Here is a 21,913-nt window from a genome sequence, read left to right as displayed (position 1 = left end):
TAGAGAAATAATGCGTGAAGTCCCTTGTCAATTGGGAGGCCACTGGTGTCTTTTGAAAGTAGTTAGTGTCTGTGGAGTGGCGTGTATTCAAGCTACATGAAAAGCAGCTGAGAAGCAAACTGGCAATCAGAAAGTGGCAGCAACAAATTAAGAATATTCATATTCACAGGCGGGGCGCGGTGGCTCAAGCCTGTAATCCCATCACTTTGGGAGGCCAAGGCGGGTGGATCACGAGGCCAGGAGATGGAGACCATCCTGACTAACACGGTGAAACCCCGTCTCTACTAAAAATACAAAAGCTAGCCAGGCGTGGCGCCTGTAGTCCAAGCTACTCGGGAGGCTGAGGCAGGAGAATGGCGTCAACCCGGAGCTTGCAGTGAGCTGAGATCGCGCCACTGCACTCCAGCCTGGGCGACAGCGAGACTGTCTCCCCCAAAAAATTAATATTCATAATGACCTTTTTTTTTTTTTGAGACGGAGTCTGGCTCTGTCGCCCAGGCTGGAGTGCAGAAAAAGTAATACACGCAGATGGGGGAGGATCACCTGAACCTTGAGAGGTGGAAGCTGTAGTGAGCCGTGATCAAAACATTGCACTCCTGCCTGGGTGACGGAGACCCCATCTCCAAAAAACAGAAAAGCATTTATAAGTTCATGTTGAACAGTGTTTCAAACACACAGACAAAATGTGTATGTCATGATAATGGAATATCAGAAAAACATTGGTTAAAAAAACACAAAGTGAATAAACCAGAAATAGGCGAGGTGAGCGGTGTTCAGCTTGCGGGCTTCCAGGGGCAGTGGGTGATGGAGGTGGAAGGGGGCTGTCCTCGGGACAGGAAATGAAACAAACCCAACCAAAGGTGTATATTCGTTCATTCAATATCGTTTTTCTTTCTTGTGTAGATTGAGGGTGTAAACCTCGTTTCTGACAGTCGCCTACAGGACTTTTCAGCAGGCCGCGGGCCTAGAGGTTGCGGATGTGGACCCAAGCTAAAGACCAAGAGCCAGAGGAAAGGAGGAAAGCGGCAGTGACGAAGCAGGGCAAGAACATCTCGGAAATTCAGCCCAGCGCGGTGGGCGCGCCTGGGGTCGCGCCGCTTTAGGGACCAGGGCCACGGAGCACGACCCTGCCTGTGAACGCACAGACACCAGCGGTTCCAAGGGCACGGGCATGAAGCGGGCACCGAAGGCAGGCTGGAGAAGCGCGGGGCGGCAGCAAGCAGCTTACTACTCCCAGCAGCGCAGGCTCGGGACCGCTCAGGAGGCCGCGCGCGCCCACGCATGTGCCCGGCAGAACTTCCAGGAGACGGCTGCGAGGTCCTTCCCCCCGCGGACCAGAGCGCGCCCGGCCGAACCTTGATCCATGTGCGGGGCCTCCCGCGCTACCAGAAGACCAGCCCGCGGCGTACGCAAGCCCCGCCCCGCCGATTGGTGACGTCTCGGGCCCTCACGCGGCGGGGGCGGGGCCTCAGAACGCGGCGACACCGCCCCAGTCTTCGCCGCTCGTGACGTCATCGTCCGGACTCCACTGACTCCCGCGCCGCCTTTTTGCCACCTGGCGCACGTCATCGTGCGCCGACGCCCAAAGGAGGGCGGGCCTAGCGAGCCACGCCTTCCGCGTCGCGTCGCCGCCGCTCTTGACGTCATCGGACCTCGCCGCTTGGCGGAGGCGGGGAAGATCCGCGGGCGGTGCCTCAGCCGGGGTTGGCGCTGAGGGGAGAGGGCGGGGAAAAGGTGGCGAATTGAGGGGAAAGCGGGAGGGGCGGGAAAGGGCGGCCGGAACATGGCGGACCAAATCCCGCTGTACCCGGTGCGTAGCGCCGCGGCGGCCGCAGCCAACCGCAAACGCGCGGTCTACTACAGCGCCGCGGGGCCCGGGCCGGGAGCCGACCGGCACAGCAGGTAACCGAGGCGGGACCGGCGCGCGTCCGCCGCAGACGCGCCCCGGGGGCTCCAGTCCACCGCAGGAACCCGGAGCCGGGCGGGTCTGGGGTCCTACCGGCGCGCCCCATCTGTGCGCCGGGAGTCCGGAGTCTTGGGCGTTCTGGGCGCGCCGCAGCTGTGGCGTCCGCTGTGGTGAGGGCCGCGGGCAACTGCCGGAGCGAGCGTCTGCATCCCGGGACGCCCGAGCCGAGCGCAGGAGCCAGAACGGGAGCGGAGAACCGCGGTCCGGAGTTGAGGGGTGGCTGCTCTCCTAAAGTAAACGGGGATCAAAAGTCCTAATTTATGGGATAATTCAGAGTCTCCGAAACTTGTTTGTGTAGCCGTATGAATTGTGAAGGTGACAGATGCAATTTTAATTATATTGTTAAAAACACACTCCTTATTGAAATGACTTCTGTTCGACATTTCGGTATCTTTGCTAAGCACACTTTTTACTTAAACACATATATACAAAGTGCTTTTTGTCGACATGTAGTTTTGCCTTTAGGAAAGGGAAATGGAGTATTGAGAACGGTTGACTTGTTTAGTGGGGCCACAGGTTAGCGGTAGAATTAGTGTACAGACCTTTCATACCCGAGATTGGATTTAACTCATATTTAACTTATTTCTCCTTCAAAGAAAAGAAGAAAATTTTAAAAAATAAGTATTGCTTCTTACAGTTTTTGAAGTTTTATTCCAGAGGAATTGTAGAAAACATAATTTCACTCAATATGTAGTTGCTTCAGAATTTGAGTTTTTGAACAATTTTTGGTTTCGGCCATTTGAGAGACTGTAACATACAGCTCAGAGTACGTATCGGAATGTTATAACGCTGATTTGTGTGTTGATTTTCCCACTAGCTGTTTGCTCTTGGGTAACTTAAACTCAAAGCCATGGTTTCTTCATCTGTAAAGTGCTGGATAATATTTTTTCTTACGGGATTATTAGAGATTACAGTAGAACCTGTGTAAGGTGCCCTTTTTTCAGTGCTTGGTTGAAAGTGGGTTCTCTGGAACTACCATTTCTCCTTTCCTCCTTGGTGTTACCTATAGCAGTAACTGTATTAGTAAATCTGTTTAATTTTAGGAGTTCATTATTTGGAAATGTGCCACCTGTTTCAAAATAGGTTTCCGTCACAGATTGAATCCATTTTTGCCTCATGTACTTTGAAGCACTGTCATGTGGTGCACACACATTCAAGAATTTTGTCTTCTCGGTGGATTGTTCCTTTCATGGTTAATGTTCCTCTGTCTCTGGTAATTTTCTTTGCTCTAAAATCTTCTTTGTTAGATATTGATGTCGCCATTTATGCTTTTTTTGGATTAATGTTTGCATGATATTAGCTTTCAACTTACCTATGTTGAATTTGAAGTGAGTTTCTTGTTGGATCTTATGATCCTATTTTTTATTGACTATGCCATTCTCTTTTGATTGGCATATTTACACCATTTACAGTTACAATAATTATTGATATGTTAGAATATAAGTGTGCTATGTATTATCTGTGTTCTGTTTCTTCTGATTCTCATTACTGTTTCTTTTTTTTGTTTTTGCCACTTTTTGGGTTACTTGGACACTTTTGGTATCCGTATAGTGTGTTTGAGATTAGGTGTTTGTATAGTTTTCACAGTGCTTGATCTGGGTATTACAGTATACATATGTGACTTATCACCATGGTGTATTGCTGTATTTCACCACTTCCAGTCAAGTGTGGAAACCCTTCTTTCAGTTAGGTCCTCACTTTAAATATCATGTCCTGGGTATCAGATGGTGTTACAGGTGGTTGACACAGTTTTTGTGTCAGTCATCAAATATGGTTTGTAAAACTCATGATGATAAGGATAGTGTATTGCACATACCACGTGCCCATATTTCCCCTTTTTCTATTGTTCTTCCTTTTTTTTTTTTTTTTTTTTTTGACAGAATCTTGCTCTTTTGTCCTGGCTAGAGTTAGTGATGCGATCATAGCTCATTACAGCCTTGACCTGTTGGGCCCAGGCAATCCACCCATGTAGCTGGGACTACAGGCACATACCACCATGCCTGGCTAATTAAAAAAAAATTTTTTTTAAGAGACAGGATCTTGCTATATTGCCCAGCTGGTTTCAAGTGATCCTCCTGTATCGTCCTCCCAGAGTGTTACGATTAAGGCGTGAGCCATGGCTGCTAGCCTGCCATTCTTTTCTTAGCACTTGAAAAATCTTGTGCCTCTTCCTTCTTGCGTCCGTAGTTTCTGATTAGGATGCTGCTGTCACTCAGATTGATGTTCCCTTGTAGATAATGTGTCATTTCTCTCTGGCTGCTTTCAAGTTTTTACTTTGTCTAGTTTTCAGAAGTTTAATTATGATGTGTCTTGTCATGGATTTTATGTTTGGTTTTTTGTTTGTTTGTTTGCTTTTGGTCTTCGACTAAATTTAGGAAGTTTTTAGCCATTATTTCTTCAACTACTCTTTGTTGTTGTTGAAATAATGGAGAGTTGCTCCCACTCTCTTCTCTCCATTTGGATTTCCAGTGTTAAGAAAGTTGGATCTTATGTTGGTGTTTCATAATTCCCTTAGGCTTTTTCCCTGTTTCTTTTCTCTGTGTTGTTCGGATTGTGTACGTTCTATTAATCTGTTCTCAAGTTCCCTAATTCTTTACTCTTATCTCCACTCCATTCTGTGAATGTTTTGGCTCTTGGTTTGACAGATGGTTTTCGATTGTCTCTTGGGTATTTTGTATATTAGGAGAATTTGGGTTCTATTTATATCTTTTATTTTAGCGTGCAGCCACCCTGTTTAGATTCAGCACATAGGTCCTGGACTACATTTGTGGCCTGTGGTTCTAAATGACATTTTAATTCTCAGAGCCTTTGTGCTGTGATCTTTGGTCTGCTTGGTTTATGTGGTATCACTGGGGCTCTTCCTGGTCTCTGTTGGCGCTGCGTGAGAGCGAAAGGTGGATTTTCCTAGGCCTGGTTTCTCTTGTTAAAAGATGAAAGTGTCAGACCCATGGGGATGAAGAGGCTTCTGTGGTTGGGCCCTGGCTGTGGCTGTATCCCATCCATATGGACCCAGTGACTGCCCTGGTGTCTCTGGGTTGGAGAAGAGGAGTCTTAGCACCGCTGTGGCAAAAGGGTTCCTGTGGCAGAATCCCTCTTGCTGGTGACACCTTGACGCTCTGATGTCTTGGAGCAAGATCTTAGGTTATGGATAAAAAGGTTTTTCTGGACCGGGCTCCTTATGTGGTGGGGTTGCACCTGTTGGTGCTGCCTGGCTCTCCCTAATGAGAGAGAGGAGTCTCAGGCATGAGAGGCACAGAGCCTTCTTGGGCCAGCAGCTTGTAGTGACAAGTTCCCCTTACTGCTTCTGCCCAAATGCCCCAGTATCCTTTGATGGGAGAGGGGAGTCTCAGGCCCCAATATCCCTTGGTGGGAGAGGGGAGTCTCAGTAAGTCACTGCTGCCTTCTTACCTTCTTTCAGAACTCTCCTTTGATTGGCTTTTGCTTAATTACCAGGGTTTATAGTTGGACTTACTGGGGAGAAGCAGAGAAATGGGTCTATGGCATTTTGTCTGGACCAGAAGTTGTGCTTCTACATTATTTTCTGAAGTTGGGTTTTATTTTATCGTGGTAACATACACATAGTTTAAAAAGTTAAGTGGTGCTTTTACAAGGCATACAGTAAGATATTGTGACTCTACCTGTATGTTGGTAAGTATTCTTTGGCTCTTGAAAAGAACATTTATTTTGCTATTGTTAGGTGGAGTGTTCTGAAATGTTATTTATTTCCTTTTAGTTAATGGTCCTGTTGAGTTCGTCTTTCCTTGTAGCTTTGTTTATTCTCTTTTGTTCTTTTTTCTTTTTTTTGACATGGTCTCAGTCTGTTACCCAGGCTAGAGTGCAGTGGCATGATCATGGCTCAATTCAGCCTCGACCTTTTGGGCTCAAGCCATCCTCCTGCTTCAGCCTCCAGAGTAGCTGGGATTATAGGCACACGCCAACATGCCCAACTGATTTAAAAAAATTTTTTTTGTAGAGATGGGGTTCCACTGGACTTGAACTCCTGGGCTCAGTGATCGCCTTCTATTGGCCTTCCAGAGCGCTGGGATTACAAGCATGAGCCAGTGCACCCTGCCTCTTTTTAGCGTTTTATCAATTTTTGTTTCACATATTTTGTAGGGTCTATTGTTTGGTGCATACACGTTTGAGATTCCTGTGTGTTCTTGATGGATTGATACTTTTATCATTATGTAGTTCACCTGTGTGTCTCTGGTAATTTTTCTGCTCTGAAATCTACTTTATCTGACACTAATATAGCCACCTCTGCTTTCCTTCAATTAATGTTTGCATGGTATATAATTTTCCATCCTTTCACTCTCAGGTAACTTATATTTGAAGTGAGTTTCTGGTAATTGTCATATGGTTGGTTGTTTTTTTACCCACTGCCATTGTCTGTCTTTTGATTGATGTATTTAGAGGGTTTATGTTCAGCGTAATGTTTGATAATGCCATTTTATTTTTTGCTTTCTGTTTTTGTTTCTCTGTTTTCTTTTTCCTGCCTTATGGGTTATGCTTCAACATTTTTTAGAATTCTAGTTTATCTATAGTGTTCTTCAGTGTATTTCTTTGTGTAGATATTACTTAGTGGTAGCTCTAGGAATTACATTATGTATACATAACTCATTGCAGTGTACTGTTGATATTTTAACAGTTGTTGGGTGAAGTGTAAGAGCTTCGCTTCTTTAAATCCCTTTATCCTCCCATTGGTAATACTCATGTAAAAGTATATGTAGATTTTACATACATAAAGGTATATAAATATTTCCTTTATATACAATTAGAACTCTATATCAGACAGTGTTATAATTTTTGCTTTATCTCTCTAAGAATCTAGAATATTCAAGAGGCAAAGGAAAGCCTATGGTATTGACCTACCCTTTTTGCCCTTTCTGTTTTCTTATTTCCTGATAGTTCACAATTTCTCATTTTTGTTCTGTTTCAGTAATTCTCTATTCTTTTAGGGTAAGTCTACTGGAAGCAAATTCTGTTAGTTTTCCTTCATCTGAAGATGCTTGTATTTCTCCTTCATTCCTGAAGGATAATTTCATCAGATACAGAATTTGGAGTTGACAGTTCTTTTCTTTTAGCACTTGAAAAATGTTATTATGCCACTTCTTTCTGGTCTCTGTGCTTTCTGATGAGAAATCTGATATCATTTGAGTTGTTTTTCCTTTTGAGATAGGTGTCATTTTTCTCTTACTACTTTCAACATTTTTTTTAGTCTTTAGTTTTTAGTTGTTTGACTATTCTGGGTCTTGGTATGAATTTCTTCAGGATTACCCTGTTTGGGGTTTGCTTAGCATCCTGATTCTTTAAGTTTGTACCTTTTGTCAGATCTGAGAAGTTTGCAGCCATTCTTGTCAGATCTTTTGTCAGATCTGAGAAGTTTTGTGCTCTACTCTCCATCTCTTCTTTTACCCTGGTGTGACACCTTGTGAAATCTTTTCTTGTTGTACCATAGGGTCCTGAGTTTCTGCTCATTTTTTCTAAGTCCATTTCCTGTTCATCTTGGGCAGTTTCTATTGTTTTGTCTTAAAGTTCACTGATTTTTTTCCCCCTTTTTAAAATTTTACTGTTGAGCCCATCCATTAAGATTTTTAGTTTCAGAATTTCCGGTTGTTTCTTCTTCATACTAGCAGTGTCTCTTCTGAGACTTTATATTTTTTTCATTTGTTTCAAGTCTCTTCATAATTGTCCATTGAGACATTTTTATGATGTGTGTTTAAAAATCCTTGTTAGATAATTTCAGTGTCTGTGTTGTTTTGATGTTGACATCTGTTGATTCTCTTTTCTCATTTGAGTTGAAATTTTTCTGGTTTTGGGGATAATGAGTGATTTTCCAGTATAGCCTAGACATTTTGTTATGAGATTTGGGATCTTATTTAAATCTTCTGGTTATCGGGCCTGGTGGTAGTGGTAGTGGAATGTGGGGGTTACTGCCAGAAGGGGGTGAAGAGCCAGGTTCCCTTCACAGCCCATTTTGACATCCGGAAAGGGAAAGTGCCATGTGACTACTGGCTCCCCAGTGGTCTCTGCTAGCACCACCTTGGCTGGGAAGGGGAGGAGTGCCTGGTTACTGCATGCCTGTGGCTTCCACTGACATTGCATGGGTGGTGTTATCTTTTAGAAGGTGGTTAGATTTTCCACTTTTCACTAGGCCTCCTCTGACACTGATCGAGATGGGTAGGAGTGCTTTATTACTGCCAGTTGGGGGTATTAAATAAAATGTACCAGAGGCCATTATTTCAGACTAAGCTCCTGCACCAGGCCAAGCAGACTAGAACAAACTAGAATGGAGTCACTTGTGCTAGGTGCCACAATCAAACTAAATTAAAAACAGGCCAGTTTCCCCCAAAACAAGAGATTCACAGCAACCAGTCATAAGGGGGCCAAACTGAGCCAGCATAAGAGAGTCCTCTCTACCCTGTAAGGAAAGTAACTTTGAAATGCCCAATCTGTATTTTGTTCCTTGAATCTGCTTTCTGCAGCCTTTTCTGGCTGCAGAGTTTACTTCTGCTGCTCAGCTGATCTGAGTATCTTTCTATTTCATAGATGAAATACTGCCTGATTTGCTAATAAAAGCCAGTTCGATCTTTAAACTAATTTTTTGAAACTTTAACAGGGATGAGCGTCCGGCACCCTTGTGCATGTACCCTACAATGACTGCCAGGCTTGGATGGATGTCTCCACTCCCCACTTGGTCTGCCCTGACACCATCTGGGCAGTGGGGAGAGTATCTTCCTACAGCTGGGCAGTGTGGGAGTCCAGGCTTCGCTTACTCTTTGCTGTTCAGTGTGGGTGAGGCTGTGCTTTTTCTGTCATCTTTGGATGGGATATTCCTATCAAATTTTTTTTGTTCCGCTAGGCTGCCCTTTTCCTAGTCCTTTGGCTAGAAAGACCAGACTTTTGTTGGGGATTTTTTTGGTCTGTGTCTATTACTTTTCTGGTTGCCAGCTCTCTAGTACACAACATGGGCATGAGACCAAAAGGGAATACTGGAAACTCACTGATGTCTTGTTCTCTGAGTTCAAGGACCTTACTGGTCTGCCCTCTTCTCCCCACCTTTAGATGTTTAATGTCCAGGGTTTTTATCTGTGTTTAGTGGGAAGAATAAGGAGTAGCACATATACTCCATCTTGGTCTAGAACTGGAAGGAAGGAGCAGTTTACATTTTTCCTTTTTTCTTCTTTTTATTTACTCTTTTTTATTTTAAAATTGCTTCATTTACTCATTTTTAACAGCTTTTTTGATATAGTTTATATACATACAAGTTACCCTACTTAAAGTGTATAGTTCAGTGTTTTTTTTTTTTTTTATGTTTTAAGTTCTGGGATACATGTGCAGAATGTGCAGGTTTGTTACATAGGTATACACATGTCATGGTGGTTTGCTGCACCTGTCAACCCATCATCTACATTAGGTATTTCTCCTAATGCTATCCCTCACCTAGCCCCTAACCACCTGTCAGGCCCTGGTGTGTGTTGTTCCCCTCCCTGTGTCCATGTGTTCTCATTGTTCAGCTCCCATTTATGAGTGAGAACATGCGGTGTTTGGTTTTCTGTTCCTGTGTTAGTTTGCTGAGAGTAATAGTTTCCAGCTTCATCCCTGTCCCCGCAAAGGACATGAACTCATCCTTTTTTTGTGGCTGCATAGTATTCCATGGTGTGTTTGTGCCACGTTTTCTTTATCCAGTGTATCATTGATGGGCATTTGGGTTGGTTCCAAGTCTTTGCTATTGTGAATAGTGCTGCAGTAAACATACATGTGCATGTGTCTTTATAGTAGAATGGTTTATAATCCTTTGGGTATATACCCAGTAATGGGATGGCTGGATCAAATGGTATTTCTAGTTCTAGATCCTTGAAAAATTGCCACACTGTCTTCTACAATGGTTGAACTAATTTAGACTCCCACCAACAGTATAAAAGCATTCCCATTTCTCCACATTCTCTCTAGCATCTGTTGTTTCCTGACTTTTTAGCGATTGCCATTCTAACTGGCATGAGATGGTATCTCCTTGGGGTTTTGATTTGCATGTCTTTGATGAGCTTTTTTCATATATTTGTTGGCCGCATAAATGTCTTCATTTGAAAAGTGTCTGTTCATATCCTTTGTCCGCTTTTTGATGGGATTGGTTTGTTTTTTTTAAATTGTAAATTTAAGTTCCTCATAGATTCTGGATATTAGCCCTTTGTCAGATGGATAGATGACAAAAATTTTCTCCCATTCTGTAGGTTGCCTATTCACTCTGATGATCGTTTCTTTGCAGAAGCTCTTTGGTTTGATTAGATCCCATTTGGCAATTTTGGCTTTCGTTGCCGTTGCTTTTGGTGTTTTAATCATGAAGTCTGTGCCCATGGCTATGTCCTGAATGGTATTGCCTAGGTTTTCTTCTAGGATTTTTATAGTTTTAGGTCTTACATTTAAGTCTTTAATCCACCTTGAGTTAATTTTCGTATAAGGTATAAGGAAGGGGTCCAGTTTGTTTTCTGCATATGGCTAGCCAGTTTTCCCAACACCATTTGTTAAATAGGGAATCCTTTCCCCATTGCTTGTTTTTGTCAGGTTTGTCAAAGATCAGATGGTTGTAGATGTGTGGCATTATTTCTGAGGCCTCTGTTCTGTTCCATTGGTCTATATATCTGTTTTGGTACCAGTGTCATGCTGTTTTGGTTACTGTAGCCTTGTAGTATAGTTTGAAGTCAGGTAGCATGATGCCTCTAGCTTTGTTCTTTTCGCTTAGGATTGTCTTGGCTATGTGGGCTCTTTTTTGGTTCCATATGAAATTTAAAGTAGTTTTTTTCTAATTCTGTGAAGAAAGTCAGTGGTAGCTTGATGGGGATAGCATTGAATCTACAAATTACTTTGGGCAGTATGGCCATTTTCACAATATTGATTCTTCCTATCCATGAGCATGGAATGTTTTCCATTTGTTTGTGACCTCTCTTATTTCCTTGAGCAGTGGTTTGTAGTTCTCCTTGAAGAAGTCCTTCACATCCCATATAAGTTGTATTCCTAGTTATTTTATTCTCTTTGTAGCAGTTGTGAATGGGAATTCACTCATGATTTGGCTCTCTCTTTGTCTATTATTGGTGTATAGGGATGCCTGTGATTTTTGCACATTGGTTTTGTATCCTGAGATTTTGCTGAAGTTGCTTATCAGCTTAAGCAGATTTTGGGTTTTCTAAGTATACAATCATATCATCTGCAAACAAAGGCAGTTTGACTTCCTCTTTCCCTATTTGAATACCCTTTATTTATTTCTCTTGCCTGATTGCCCTGGCCAGGACTTCCAATACTATGTTGAATAGGAGTGGTGAGAGAGGGCATCCTTGTCTTGTGCCGGTTTTCAGAGGGAATGCTTCCAGCTTTTGCCCATTCAGTATGATATTGGCTGTGGGTTTGTCATAAATAGCTCTTATTATTTTGAGATACATTCCATCAATACCTACTTTATTGAGAGTTTTTAGCATGAAGGGGTGTTGAATTTTATCGAAGGCCTTTTCTGCATCTATTGAGATAATCATGTGGTTTTTGTCATTGGTTCTGTTTATGTGATGGATTACGTTTATTGATTTGTGGATGTTGAACCAGCCTTGCATCCCAGTGATGAAGCTGACTTGGTCGTGGTGGATAAGCTTTTTGATGTGCTGCTGGATTTGGTTTGCCAGTATTTTATTGAGGATTTTCACATCGATGTTTATCAGGGATATTGGCCTGAAATTTTCTTTTTTTGTTGTGTCTCTGCCAGGTTTTGGTATCAGGATGATGATGGACTCATAAAATGAGTTAGGGAGGAGTCCCTCTTTTTCTGTTGTTTGGAATAGTTTCAGAAGGAATGGTACCAGCTCCTCTTTGTACTTCTGATAGAATTCGACTGTGAATCTGTCTGGTCGTGGGCTTTTTTTGGTTAGTAGGCCATTACTGCCTCAATTTCAGAACTTGTTATCGGTCTGTTCAGGGATTTGACTTCTTCCTGGTTTAGTCTTGGGAGGGTGTATGTGTCCAGGAATTTATCCATTTCTTCTAGATTTTCTAGTTTATTTGCGTAGAGGTGTTTATAGTATTCCCTCATTGCAGTTTGTATTTCTGTGGGGTCAGTGGTGATATCCCCTTTATCATTTTTTATTGTGTCTGATTCTTCTCTCTTTATTTCTTATTATTCTGGCTAGTGGTCTGTTTTGTTAATCTTTTAAAAAAAAAAACCGGCTCCTGGATATTCATTATATCCAGCCAAACTAAAGTGAAGGAGATACAGACATGAAAAACCCTTCAAAGAAAAGGGTTTGAAGGGTTTTTTGTGTCTGTCTCCTTCAGTTTAGTTGGGCCGGATATACAATTCTGGGTTGAAAATTCTTTTATTTAAGAATGTTGAATATTGGACCTCATTCTCTTCTGGCTTGTAGGATTTCTGCAGAGAGATCTGCTGTTAGTCTGATGGGCTTCCCTTTGTGGGTAACCCGACCTTTCTTTCTGGCTGCCCTTAACATTTTTTCCTTCATTTCAGCCTTGGTGAATCTGACGATTATGTGTCTTGGGGTTGCTCTTCTCAAGGAGTATCTTTGTGGTGGTCTCTGTATTTCCTGAATTTGAATTTTGGCCTGTCTTGCTAGGTTGGGGAAGTTCTCCTGGATAATATCCTGAAGAGTGTTTTCCAACTTGGTTCCATTCTCCCCATTACTTTCAGGTATACCAGTCAAACATAGGTCTGGTCTTTTCACATAGTCCCATGTTTCTTGGAGGCTTTGTTGATTCTTTTCATTCATTTTTCTCTAATCTTGTCTTCACGCTTTATTTCATTAAATTGATCATCAATCTCTGATATCCTTTCTTCCACTTGATTTGGCTATTGATACTTGCGTATGCTTCATGAAGTTCTCGTGCTGTGTTTTTCAGCTCCGTCAGGTCATTTATGTTCTTCTCTATACTGGTTATTCTAGTTAGCAATTCCTCTAACCTTTTTTCAAGGTTCCTAGCTTCCTTGCATTGGGTTAGAACATGCTCCTTTAGCTCGGAGGAGTTTGTTATTACCCACCGTCTGAAGCCTACTTTCGTCAGTTGGTCAAACTCATTCTCCGTCCAGTTTCGTCCCCTTGCTGGTGAGGAGTTGTGATGCTTTGGAGGAGAAGAGGCATTCTGGTTTTAGGAATTACCAGCATTTTTGTGCTGGTTTTTCCTCATCTTCATGGATTTATCTACCTTTGGTCTTTGATGCTGGTGTCCTTCGGATTGAGTGTTTGTGTAGATGTTGATGCTTTTTGTTGATGTTGATGCAATTTCTTTGTTTGTTAGTTTTACTTCTAACAGTCAGGCTCCTCTGCTGCAGGTCTGCTGGAGTTTGCTGGAGATCCATTCCAGATCCTGTTTACCTGGGTTTCACCAGCGGAGGTTGCAGAACAGCAAAGATTGCTGCCTGTTCCTTCCCTTGGAAGCCTTGTCCCAGAGGGGCACCTGCCAGATGCCACCTGGAGCTCTTCTGTATGAGGTGTCTGTTGACCCCTGCTAGGAGGTGTCTCCCAGTCAGGATACACGGCCGTCAGGGACCCACTTGAGGAGGCAGTCTGTCCCTTAGCAGAGCTCAAGCACTGTGCTGGGAGATACGCTGCTCTCTTCAGAGTTGGCAGACAGGAACATTTAAGTCTGCTGAGGCTGTGCTCACAGCCTGCCCTTCTGCTTAGTGCTCTGTCCCAGGAAGATGGGAGTTTTATTTATAAGCCCCTGACTGGGGCAGCTGCCTTTCTTTCAGAGATTGCCCAGAGAGGAAGAATCTAGAGAGGCAGTCTGGCTGCAGTGGCTTTGCTGAGCTCTGGTGGCGGCTTTGTTTACATCACCTACTCAAGCCTCAGTAATGGCAGGCGCCCCTTGCCCCACCAAGCTTGGGCATCCCAGGTTGACTTCAGACTGCTGTGCTGGCAGTGAGCATTTCAAGCCAGTGAATCTTAGCTTGCTGGGCTCCGTGGGGGTGGGATCCACTGAGGTAGACCCCTTGGCTCCCTGGCTTCAGCCTTTCCAGGAGAGTGAACGGTTCTGTCTTGTTGGGATTCCAGGTGCCGTGGGGTATGAAAAAAGACTCCTGCAGCTAGCTCAGTGTCTGCCCAAATGGCTGCCCAGCTTTGTGCTTGAAACGCAGGGCCCTGGTGGTGTAGGCACCCAAAGGAATCTCCTGGTCTGAGGGTTACAAAGACCGTGGGAAGAGCATAGTATTTGGACCAAAATGCACCGTTTCTCGCAGCACAGTCCTTCAGGGCTTCCCTTGGCTAGGGGTGGGAGTTTGCCTGACCCCTCGTGCTTCCCGGGTGAAGCAACACCCCTCTTTGCTTCAGCTTGCCCTCCGTGGGCTGCACCTACTGTCTCCCCAGTCCCAGTGAGATGAGCTGGGTACCTGAGTTGGAAATGCAGAAATCACTCGCCTTCTGCCTTGATCTCACTGGGAGCTGCAGACCAGAGCTATTCCTATTCAAGCATTTTTGGTTTTTTTGAGAGGGAGTCTTGCTCTGTTGCTAGGCTGGAGTGCAGTGGCGCGATCTTGGCTCACTGCAACCTTTGCCTCCCAGGTTCAAGCGATTCCCCTACCTTAGCCTCCTGAGTAAGCTGGGACTACAGGCTCGTGCCACCATGCCTGGCTAGTTTTTTTTTGTTTTGTTTTAGTAGAGGCAGGGTTTCACCATGTTGGCCAGGATGATCTCGATCTCTGGACTTCATGATCCACCCACCTCGGCCTCCCAAAGTGCTGGGATTACAGGCATGAGCACTGCACCCAGCCCAGTGTTTTTTAGAATATTCATAGATAAACGTAACCATCACCAAAGTCAACGTTTGAACATGTTCATCATGTCCAAAAAAAACCTTGTACCCTGGAGCTACCACCCTCATCCTGTCATTTTCCATTCCACTGATCCCCCAGCCTCTTGTCTGTAGAGTGTTTTCATTGTGGTAAAATATAGGTAACTTAAAATTTACCATTTTAACTATTTGTAACAAGTCACTAATTTCACAATGGTACACATTTCCCAAAATAGAAATATTAGAACATAACAATTTTGCTATAAACTTTATTCACTTCCCAATTTAAATTTTGGGAAGTGTGTGCTATAGAATAGAATAAAAGTAAAAAAAAAAAAAAAAAAAGAAATGTAAGTTAGTGTATTGTCTTAATTTACCAGAAGCAGAATTTTACATTATGTAGCCTAGATATCCACATTGGCAGTTGAAAACGAAATAGTTATTAGAAAAACAGCTTTCATATGAGCTTTACTTCGCTTTGTAAGCTTTGAAAGTTTCCTTCCTTGACCATATGAAAATGACATTTTGCTCTTATGTATAAAGAACTGTAGTTATTGTATTTTAGAAGTTCTCAGGTTTTCCTTGAAGTGGAATTATTTTTATTATAATCATACTACTTTAGAACACAGTATATTTAAAAGATAATGTTGGTTAGTTGTTAAAACGTATAAAAAATTTCATGATTGGGCTTATATTTTATAAAAATTTCCAAGGGAAGAATTAGATGTGATTTGAGTATGATGTTAGTCCGTTTTTGCATTGCTATAAAGAAATATAATACTTGAGGCCGGGTAATTTACAAAAAAAAAAAAAAAAAAAGAGATTTAATTGGCTCATGCTTCAGTAAGCTTTTCAGGAAGCATGGTGCTGGCATCTGCTTCTGGGGAGGCCTCAGGAAGTATACAATCATGGTGGAAGGTATTGGGAAGCCAGCATGTCACATGACAAAAGGGAGCAAGAGAGAATGGGAGGTCCCAGACTCTTACAAACGACCAGATCTCACGTGAACTGAGTGAGAACTCACTTATCAATCACCATGGGGATTCATGAGGGCACCATCCCTACCCCATGATTCAGTATCTCCCACTAGGCCCCACCTCTGACATTGGGGATCACATTTCAACATGAAATTTGCAGGGGACACACATCCAAACCATATCATATGGTTAAGGAAGATTAAAACATTCAATAGCACATTGCCTTTATTATCATCAAGGATGAGGATGTTACTGTTTTCATATGTCATTAAGTAAACAAAATGATGTGTATCACACATAGTAACTCATAGTTCACTGGGAATGCAATTACTTGTTAAGTCTGTTTTCTACAAAGTCATGTGAGACATTGATTTCTCCTTCGCATTGTTAACATCTGGGTGAAAATAAGGTATTTGTTAAATTGGTGTTTCCCATTTTTGTGTTTTAAGTGATGGTGGTGTCATTCAAATTATCTTTGCAGTTAAATGAAGAATGAATGACATTAAGCATTGTTTTGTTTATCCACGTCCGTTATTAGTTTTTCTTTGCTTTTGCCAGCAGTGTGACTGTTGGCCCTGCCCAGAGGCATTTGCAATCTTCTAATAGTTAAGTTTTAGCATTGAAAGATACTAGTGTTAAGAACAGATGTCTATTGTCTGATTATTGGTAAAATATTAGTGTTTCTTGATAGAAGCAACACAATTTTTTTAAATGTTAGATTTCTCATTCTGAGAGTCTATACACAATTTTCTATGAATCATAAAACTTTGATAATTATGATAGTCTAATATTTTACTAGTTGTAAAAATGAAACTTCTTTTGCTGTGATGGTTCACAATTGAAATGCCTTTTTTTTTTTTTTTTAAAGACATAGTACTAATTCTTAAGACAGTATTTATCTGGTTGTCCAGTCCCAGGATTCGTTGAAATCAGAGACATTTTCTTGGCGGTTCTATAAGAGTTTCCTTTAAAAGGCATATGTAGGCCGGGTGCGGTGGCTCACACCTGTAATCTCAGCACTTTGGGAGTCCGAGGTGGGCAGATCACCTGAGGTCAGGAGTTTGAGACCAGCCTGGCCAAGGTGGTGAAACCCTGTCTCTACTAAAAGTGTAAAAATTAGCTGGATGTGATGGCGAGCACCTGTAATCCCAGCTACTTGGGAAGCCAAGGCAGAAGAATCTCTTGAACCTAGGAGTCTGAGGTTACAGTGTGCTGAGATTGCACCTCTGCACTCCAGCCTGGGAGACAGAGCAAGGCTCTATTTCCAAAAAAAAAAAAAAAAAAAGTATAAAATAAAATAATTTCAAGTTTAAAAAATTATTTACACTTGCCAGAATATAAATGTTTTACTTATTTATTTATTTATTTTTTACTCCTAATAGTATTAGCATGAAGACAGAGTTGATAATAGGGAACATCACAATTTTAGGTAACTGAAGTATGTATCCTGAGCTAATTGGCTATATAGCTTCAAATTTCTGGGTTTGTATTTACATAACATTGGATATTGTACCATTAACTCTAATTCAGAAGTTTTTCTCAATTTATGTATAGCAGTATTATTTCTTATTTCAAGAAATTGGTTTTCAGTTTTCTTGTAGAACATTTTAGAAATCATTAGCTCCAAGGTTACTGTATATATAATTCCCATGGGGGAAATGACATCTCAGCTTAGGGGACTATTTCCATGTTCCTTTTGCTGCGTTTTGCTACTAAAGTCAAGGCGTATTTTTCAGGCAGCCATCCCTTTAATTTTATTCATTTATCTGCTGGCTTATTTATTTATTTTAACATCTTACCCTGTGTCTTAGTCTATTTTGTGGTGCTGTAACAGAATATCTGAGACTAGATAATTTATAAAGAACAGAAATTTATTTCTCACACTTCTCGAGGCTGGAAGTCCAAGATCAAGGTATTGACATCTGGTGAGACCTTCTTGCTGTGTCCTCACATGGGAGAGGATGGGAGGGCAAGAGAGGAAGAACGTGGTTTCCTCACATGGCAGAAGAGCAGGATAGAGCGAACCCATGCAATATGCCCTCTTTATGATGGCATTAATGCGTCATGAGGGTGGAAATATTGTGGCCTAAATGCTTCCCTTTAGGCACTATCTCCTAAGACTGTTGCTTTGAGGATTAAGCTTCCAACACATGAATTTGGAGGGGACAAAAACATTTCAACCATAGCACCATTTGTCTCCTTTGCTGCTATAGAAGGGAGAGTCCCAATTTCTCATTAGTTTATGCAGCTTGCTGCTTACTAATGACTTATCAATGACGGTTCAACCTTGTAGTTGTATTTGATGAAGGAAATATGCACATTTCTTTATAACACTTAGTTTTTTGCTTTGTTTTTCTACTTTACTAACATGCAGGCAAAGGGGGAGTGTTTATTTTTAAAGAAGCTTTGAGCATTAGACATGTTTTAAATATATTTCTTTAATATCGATTGGCTTCTAAGAAGTGTTTCTCATCGAAATGGAAACAATAAGGCTATTAGATATTTAAGATAAAATGTAAGTTTTAAAGCTAGTTATTGTGTTGATTTACTTTTACTTAGATACATGTAAATTATGTGCCTTCCAGTACTTGCGAGTTGAGAGTTCCTAATTTTTTTTTTTTGAAACCTTTGGCTGCAGTTCAGATAGCTGTCCTTGTTTCTTACCATGGCAGTGCTCTTGGGTTTGGTATCATCCATTCTGTCGTCTTTGTTCATAATTGTTTTTACTCATTTTAAAAGTATGTTCCCAGAATTATACTTAATTGCTGGAAACGTTGATTTTTCTTGAGTGACAAACCAATTAAGTGTGTATGACACCAGGCAACAAAGACACTTAAGATTCTGCACTTTTCCTGTCTCTGAAAAAATCCATTATTCATCATCTTACTGTTTTTAAATACTGTGGTAAAATTTTCAATACAATAGGAAAATTGTCTTGGAAGTGGAATAAATTGCTTGCCAGTTCAAAGGCTCCATTTCTGGAGTTGAGGTTACAAAACATGATGTTGCTTGTGTTCCTTATCTTTCAGAACTCCTTGTGCTGAGTTTCCTGCATTAAACTTGATAAGATTGTGACTTTGTGGCCGGGCGCGGTGGCTCACGCCTGTAATCCCTGCACTTTGGGAGGCCGAGATGGGCGGATCACTAGGTCAGGAGATCGAGACCATCCTGGCTAACACGGTGAAACCCCATCTCTACTAAAATACAAAAAAAAAAAAAAATTAGCCGGGCGCGGTGGCGGGCGCCTGTAGTCCCAGCTACTCGGGAGGCTGAGGCAGGAGAATGGCGCGAACCCGGGAGGCGGAGCTTGCAGTGAGCCGAGATGGTGCCACTGCACTCCAGCCTGGGCAACAGAGTGAAGACTCCGTCTCAAAAAAAAAAAAAAAAAAAAAAAAAAGATTGTGACTTTTACTAAAATAAGACATAACTGTTGAAATAATGAAAAAGACCAAAAGTCTCATTTTGTGTATTATATTACAGTATATTTATGTGGTGTTTTGAATTTTATTTGCATTTTGTATAAATATTCATTTTCTAGTTGACTGTTTTAAAAGAAGCAATCTCATACAGAGAAGAAAAAAATGACGTTTTAAGGGAAAAATATTAATGTTTTAGGTCTGTTACTTCACAGATTGTGTAATTTTTTTTGCCTAAATTATAATGAAACTTGTATGTTGTAAGGATGTTCTGTGATGCTGTCAATAGTGGTTGGAGTTGTGTATAAAGATTATCTGGAGACACTACAGCAAGTAGCATTTGGATTGGTAGAGTAGGGTGTTTAAAAGAGGGGTGAAAAGAAGTGACTACCATTTCTCCTAACACATTTACTTTCAACAAAGTTCTTCTCCGTGATTATTTTTAGTGACGATATTCTATTCCGTCGTATATTTCACCAATTATTTATTCATGGATACTGTGCTTTTTGCTGTGTTTCCTTGGATCTTTTTCAGCATCACGGTACAGTGATGGTTACCTTTGTAGAGAAATACTGAACACATTTTAAATTTCCATGGGATAATGAGAAACCCTGGTTAAAGTTTATTTACATTACAGAAATAAAAAGCTTTCAATGCATCTTCAAAAATTGTTCTCTACTTTTACCAGCGATTAAGAGTACCTGTTTATCCAAGACTTTTGGCCATATTGAATGTTAAGAATTCTTTTTTACATTTGATAAGCAAGACATGGTCTCTTCTTGTTTGAATTTGCATATTTAGAAGTCCTCTGTGAAGGCATAAGAATGATGCAATGGACTTTGGGGATGCAGGGGGAAAGGTTGGGAAGGGGGTGAGGGCTAAAAGACTACAAATTGAGTTCTTTTTCACAGTGTTTACTGTTGGCATATAGAAATGCTACTGATTTTTGTATGTTGATTTTGTATCCTGCAACTACTGAATTGATCAGTTCTAATAGTTTTCTTGTGGAGTCTTTAGGTTTTTGCAAATATAAGTTCGTATCATCAGCAAAGATAATTTGATTATTTCCTTTCCAATTTGGATTCCCCCATATATGTTTCTCTTGTCTGATAGCTCTAGCTAGGACTTCCAGTACTATGTCGAGTAACAGTGGTAACAGTGGGCTGAGAGTTTTGAAGTCTTCAGTTACTATTGTGGATTTGTCTATTTTTCCTTCTGCTTGTATCAGTTTTGCTTTATGTGTTTTGAAACTCTGGTGGTAGGTGCATACATATTTAGGACTTTTAGATCTTAGTGGTGATTTGATCCTTTTATTATTTCATTATGTTCCTCTTTATGCTAGGCAGTTCTTTTTTTTTTGATGTGTTTGTCTTATATTAATATAGCTACTTAGCTTTCTTTTGACTAGTGTTTCCATTATATACAGTCATGTGTTGTTGAAGGATGGGGATGTGATGTTCTGAGAAATGTTAAATACCATTAATACTTAAAATACTTCCCCTAGATACTGAGTTTTGTACTGCAGAAATATGTTTGGCAATTTCATTGTTGTGCAGCCATTCTAGAGTGTACTCACACAGACCAAGATGATAGAGCCTACTGCACATCTAGCCTGTAATGGTAGAGCCTGTTGCTCCTAGGCTACAAACCTGTGCAGCATGTTACTGTCCTGAATACGGCAGGCAGATGTGACACAATCGTGTATCTGTGTATCTAAGCATACTGAACATAGTAAAATGCAGTATAAAACATAAACAATCATACACCTGTACAGGACACTTAGCATGCAAATTAATCTTTAGCTTACTTCAACTTTTTTACTTTATACTTTTTTTAATTTTTAAAAACTTATTGACTTTTTTGTAATAACACTTAGTTTAAAACATGAAGAGATTGTATTGTTGCACAAAAATATTTTCTTTTTTAATATTCTTGTTCTATATGCTTTTTTTAAAATTTATTTTTACTTAAACTTTTTTTTTTTAATGTTAAAAACTAAGACAAAAACACACATATTAGCCTAGGCCTACATAGGGTCAGGATCATCTAATCACTATCTTCCACCTCCACATTTTGTCACACTGGAAGGCAATAACACACGGAGCTGTCATCTCCTGTGATAACAATGTCTTCTGCTGGAATACCTCCTGAAGGACCTGCCTGAGGCTGTTTTACAGTTAGCTTTTAAAGAAAATAAATAGAAAGGTATGATCTAAAATAATAATAGTATAGTATAGTAAATACATAAACCAATAGTATAGTCATTAGTTATGATTGTCAGGTATTAGATACTGTACTAGGTGTATATGCTAGACTTTTATATGAATGACTGGTAACCCAATAGATTTGGTTTACACCAGCATCACCACAAAGATGTGAGTAATGCATTGTACTATGAACGTTATTATGGCTGTGATGTCACTAGGTGTTAGGAATTTTTAGCTTCCTTAGTGGGACCACTGTTTTATATGCAATCCATTGTTGACTGGTATGTCATTATGCAGTGATTAACCTTATTTTTCCATTTTTTTTACTTTTAATCTTTTAACATTAAATACCATTATATTTAAAGTACTTCCTTTAGATAGTGATTTTTGTACTCCAGGGGATGTTTGGCAATGTCTGGAAACATCTTTGATTGCCACAACAAGGGGTGAGTGTGGGGCTGCTACTAGCATCTAGTACATAGAGGCTGGGGATACTGTGGAATAAATATGTGCATAGGACAGCTTCACCCCAATAGAGTTCTGTGGCCCAAAATATTAATGTGCCTC

General features: G+C 41.1%; 1 protein-coding gene across 29 annotated transcripts in view; it reads left to right on the top strand.

Annotated features, from left to right (window-relative positions):
* The first annotated feature begins 1,767 nt into the window (after positions 1–1,767).
* The window catches only part of ATP9B (ATPase phospholipid transporting 9B (putative)), a 295,624-nt gene continuing 275,478 nt past the window's right edge, over positions 1,768–21,913 (top strand). For all 29 annotated transcript variants that reach the window (XR_013408181.1, XM_077974850.1, XM_077974843.1 and 26 more), the window contains exon 1: positions 1,768–1,902. Coding sequence is in view for 8 of the 29 variants with exons in the window: in XM_028837950.2 (XP_028693783.1) it covers positions 1,784–1,902 (119 nt within the window). In the remaining 21 variants the exon portion in view is untranslated. The remainder of the gene's footprint in view (positions 1,903–21,913) is intronic.

Source organism: Macaca mulatta, chromosome 18, assembly GCF_049350105.2.
Source record: "Macaca mulatta isolate MMU2019108-1 chromosome 18, T2T-MMU8v2.0, whole genome shotgun sequence".
NCBI classification, from domain to species: Eukaryota; Metazoa; Chordata; class Mammalia; order Primates; family Cercopithecidae; genus Macaca; species Macaca mulatta.
This window is presented reverse-complemented; position numbering and strand designations above follow the sequence as displayed.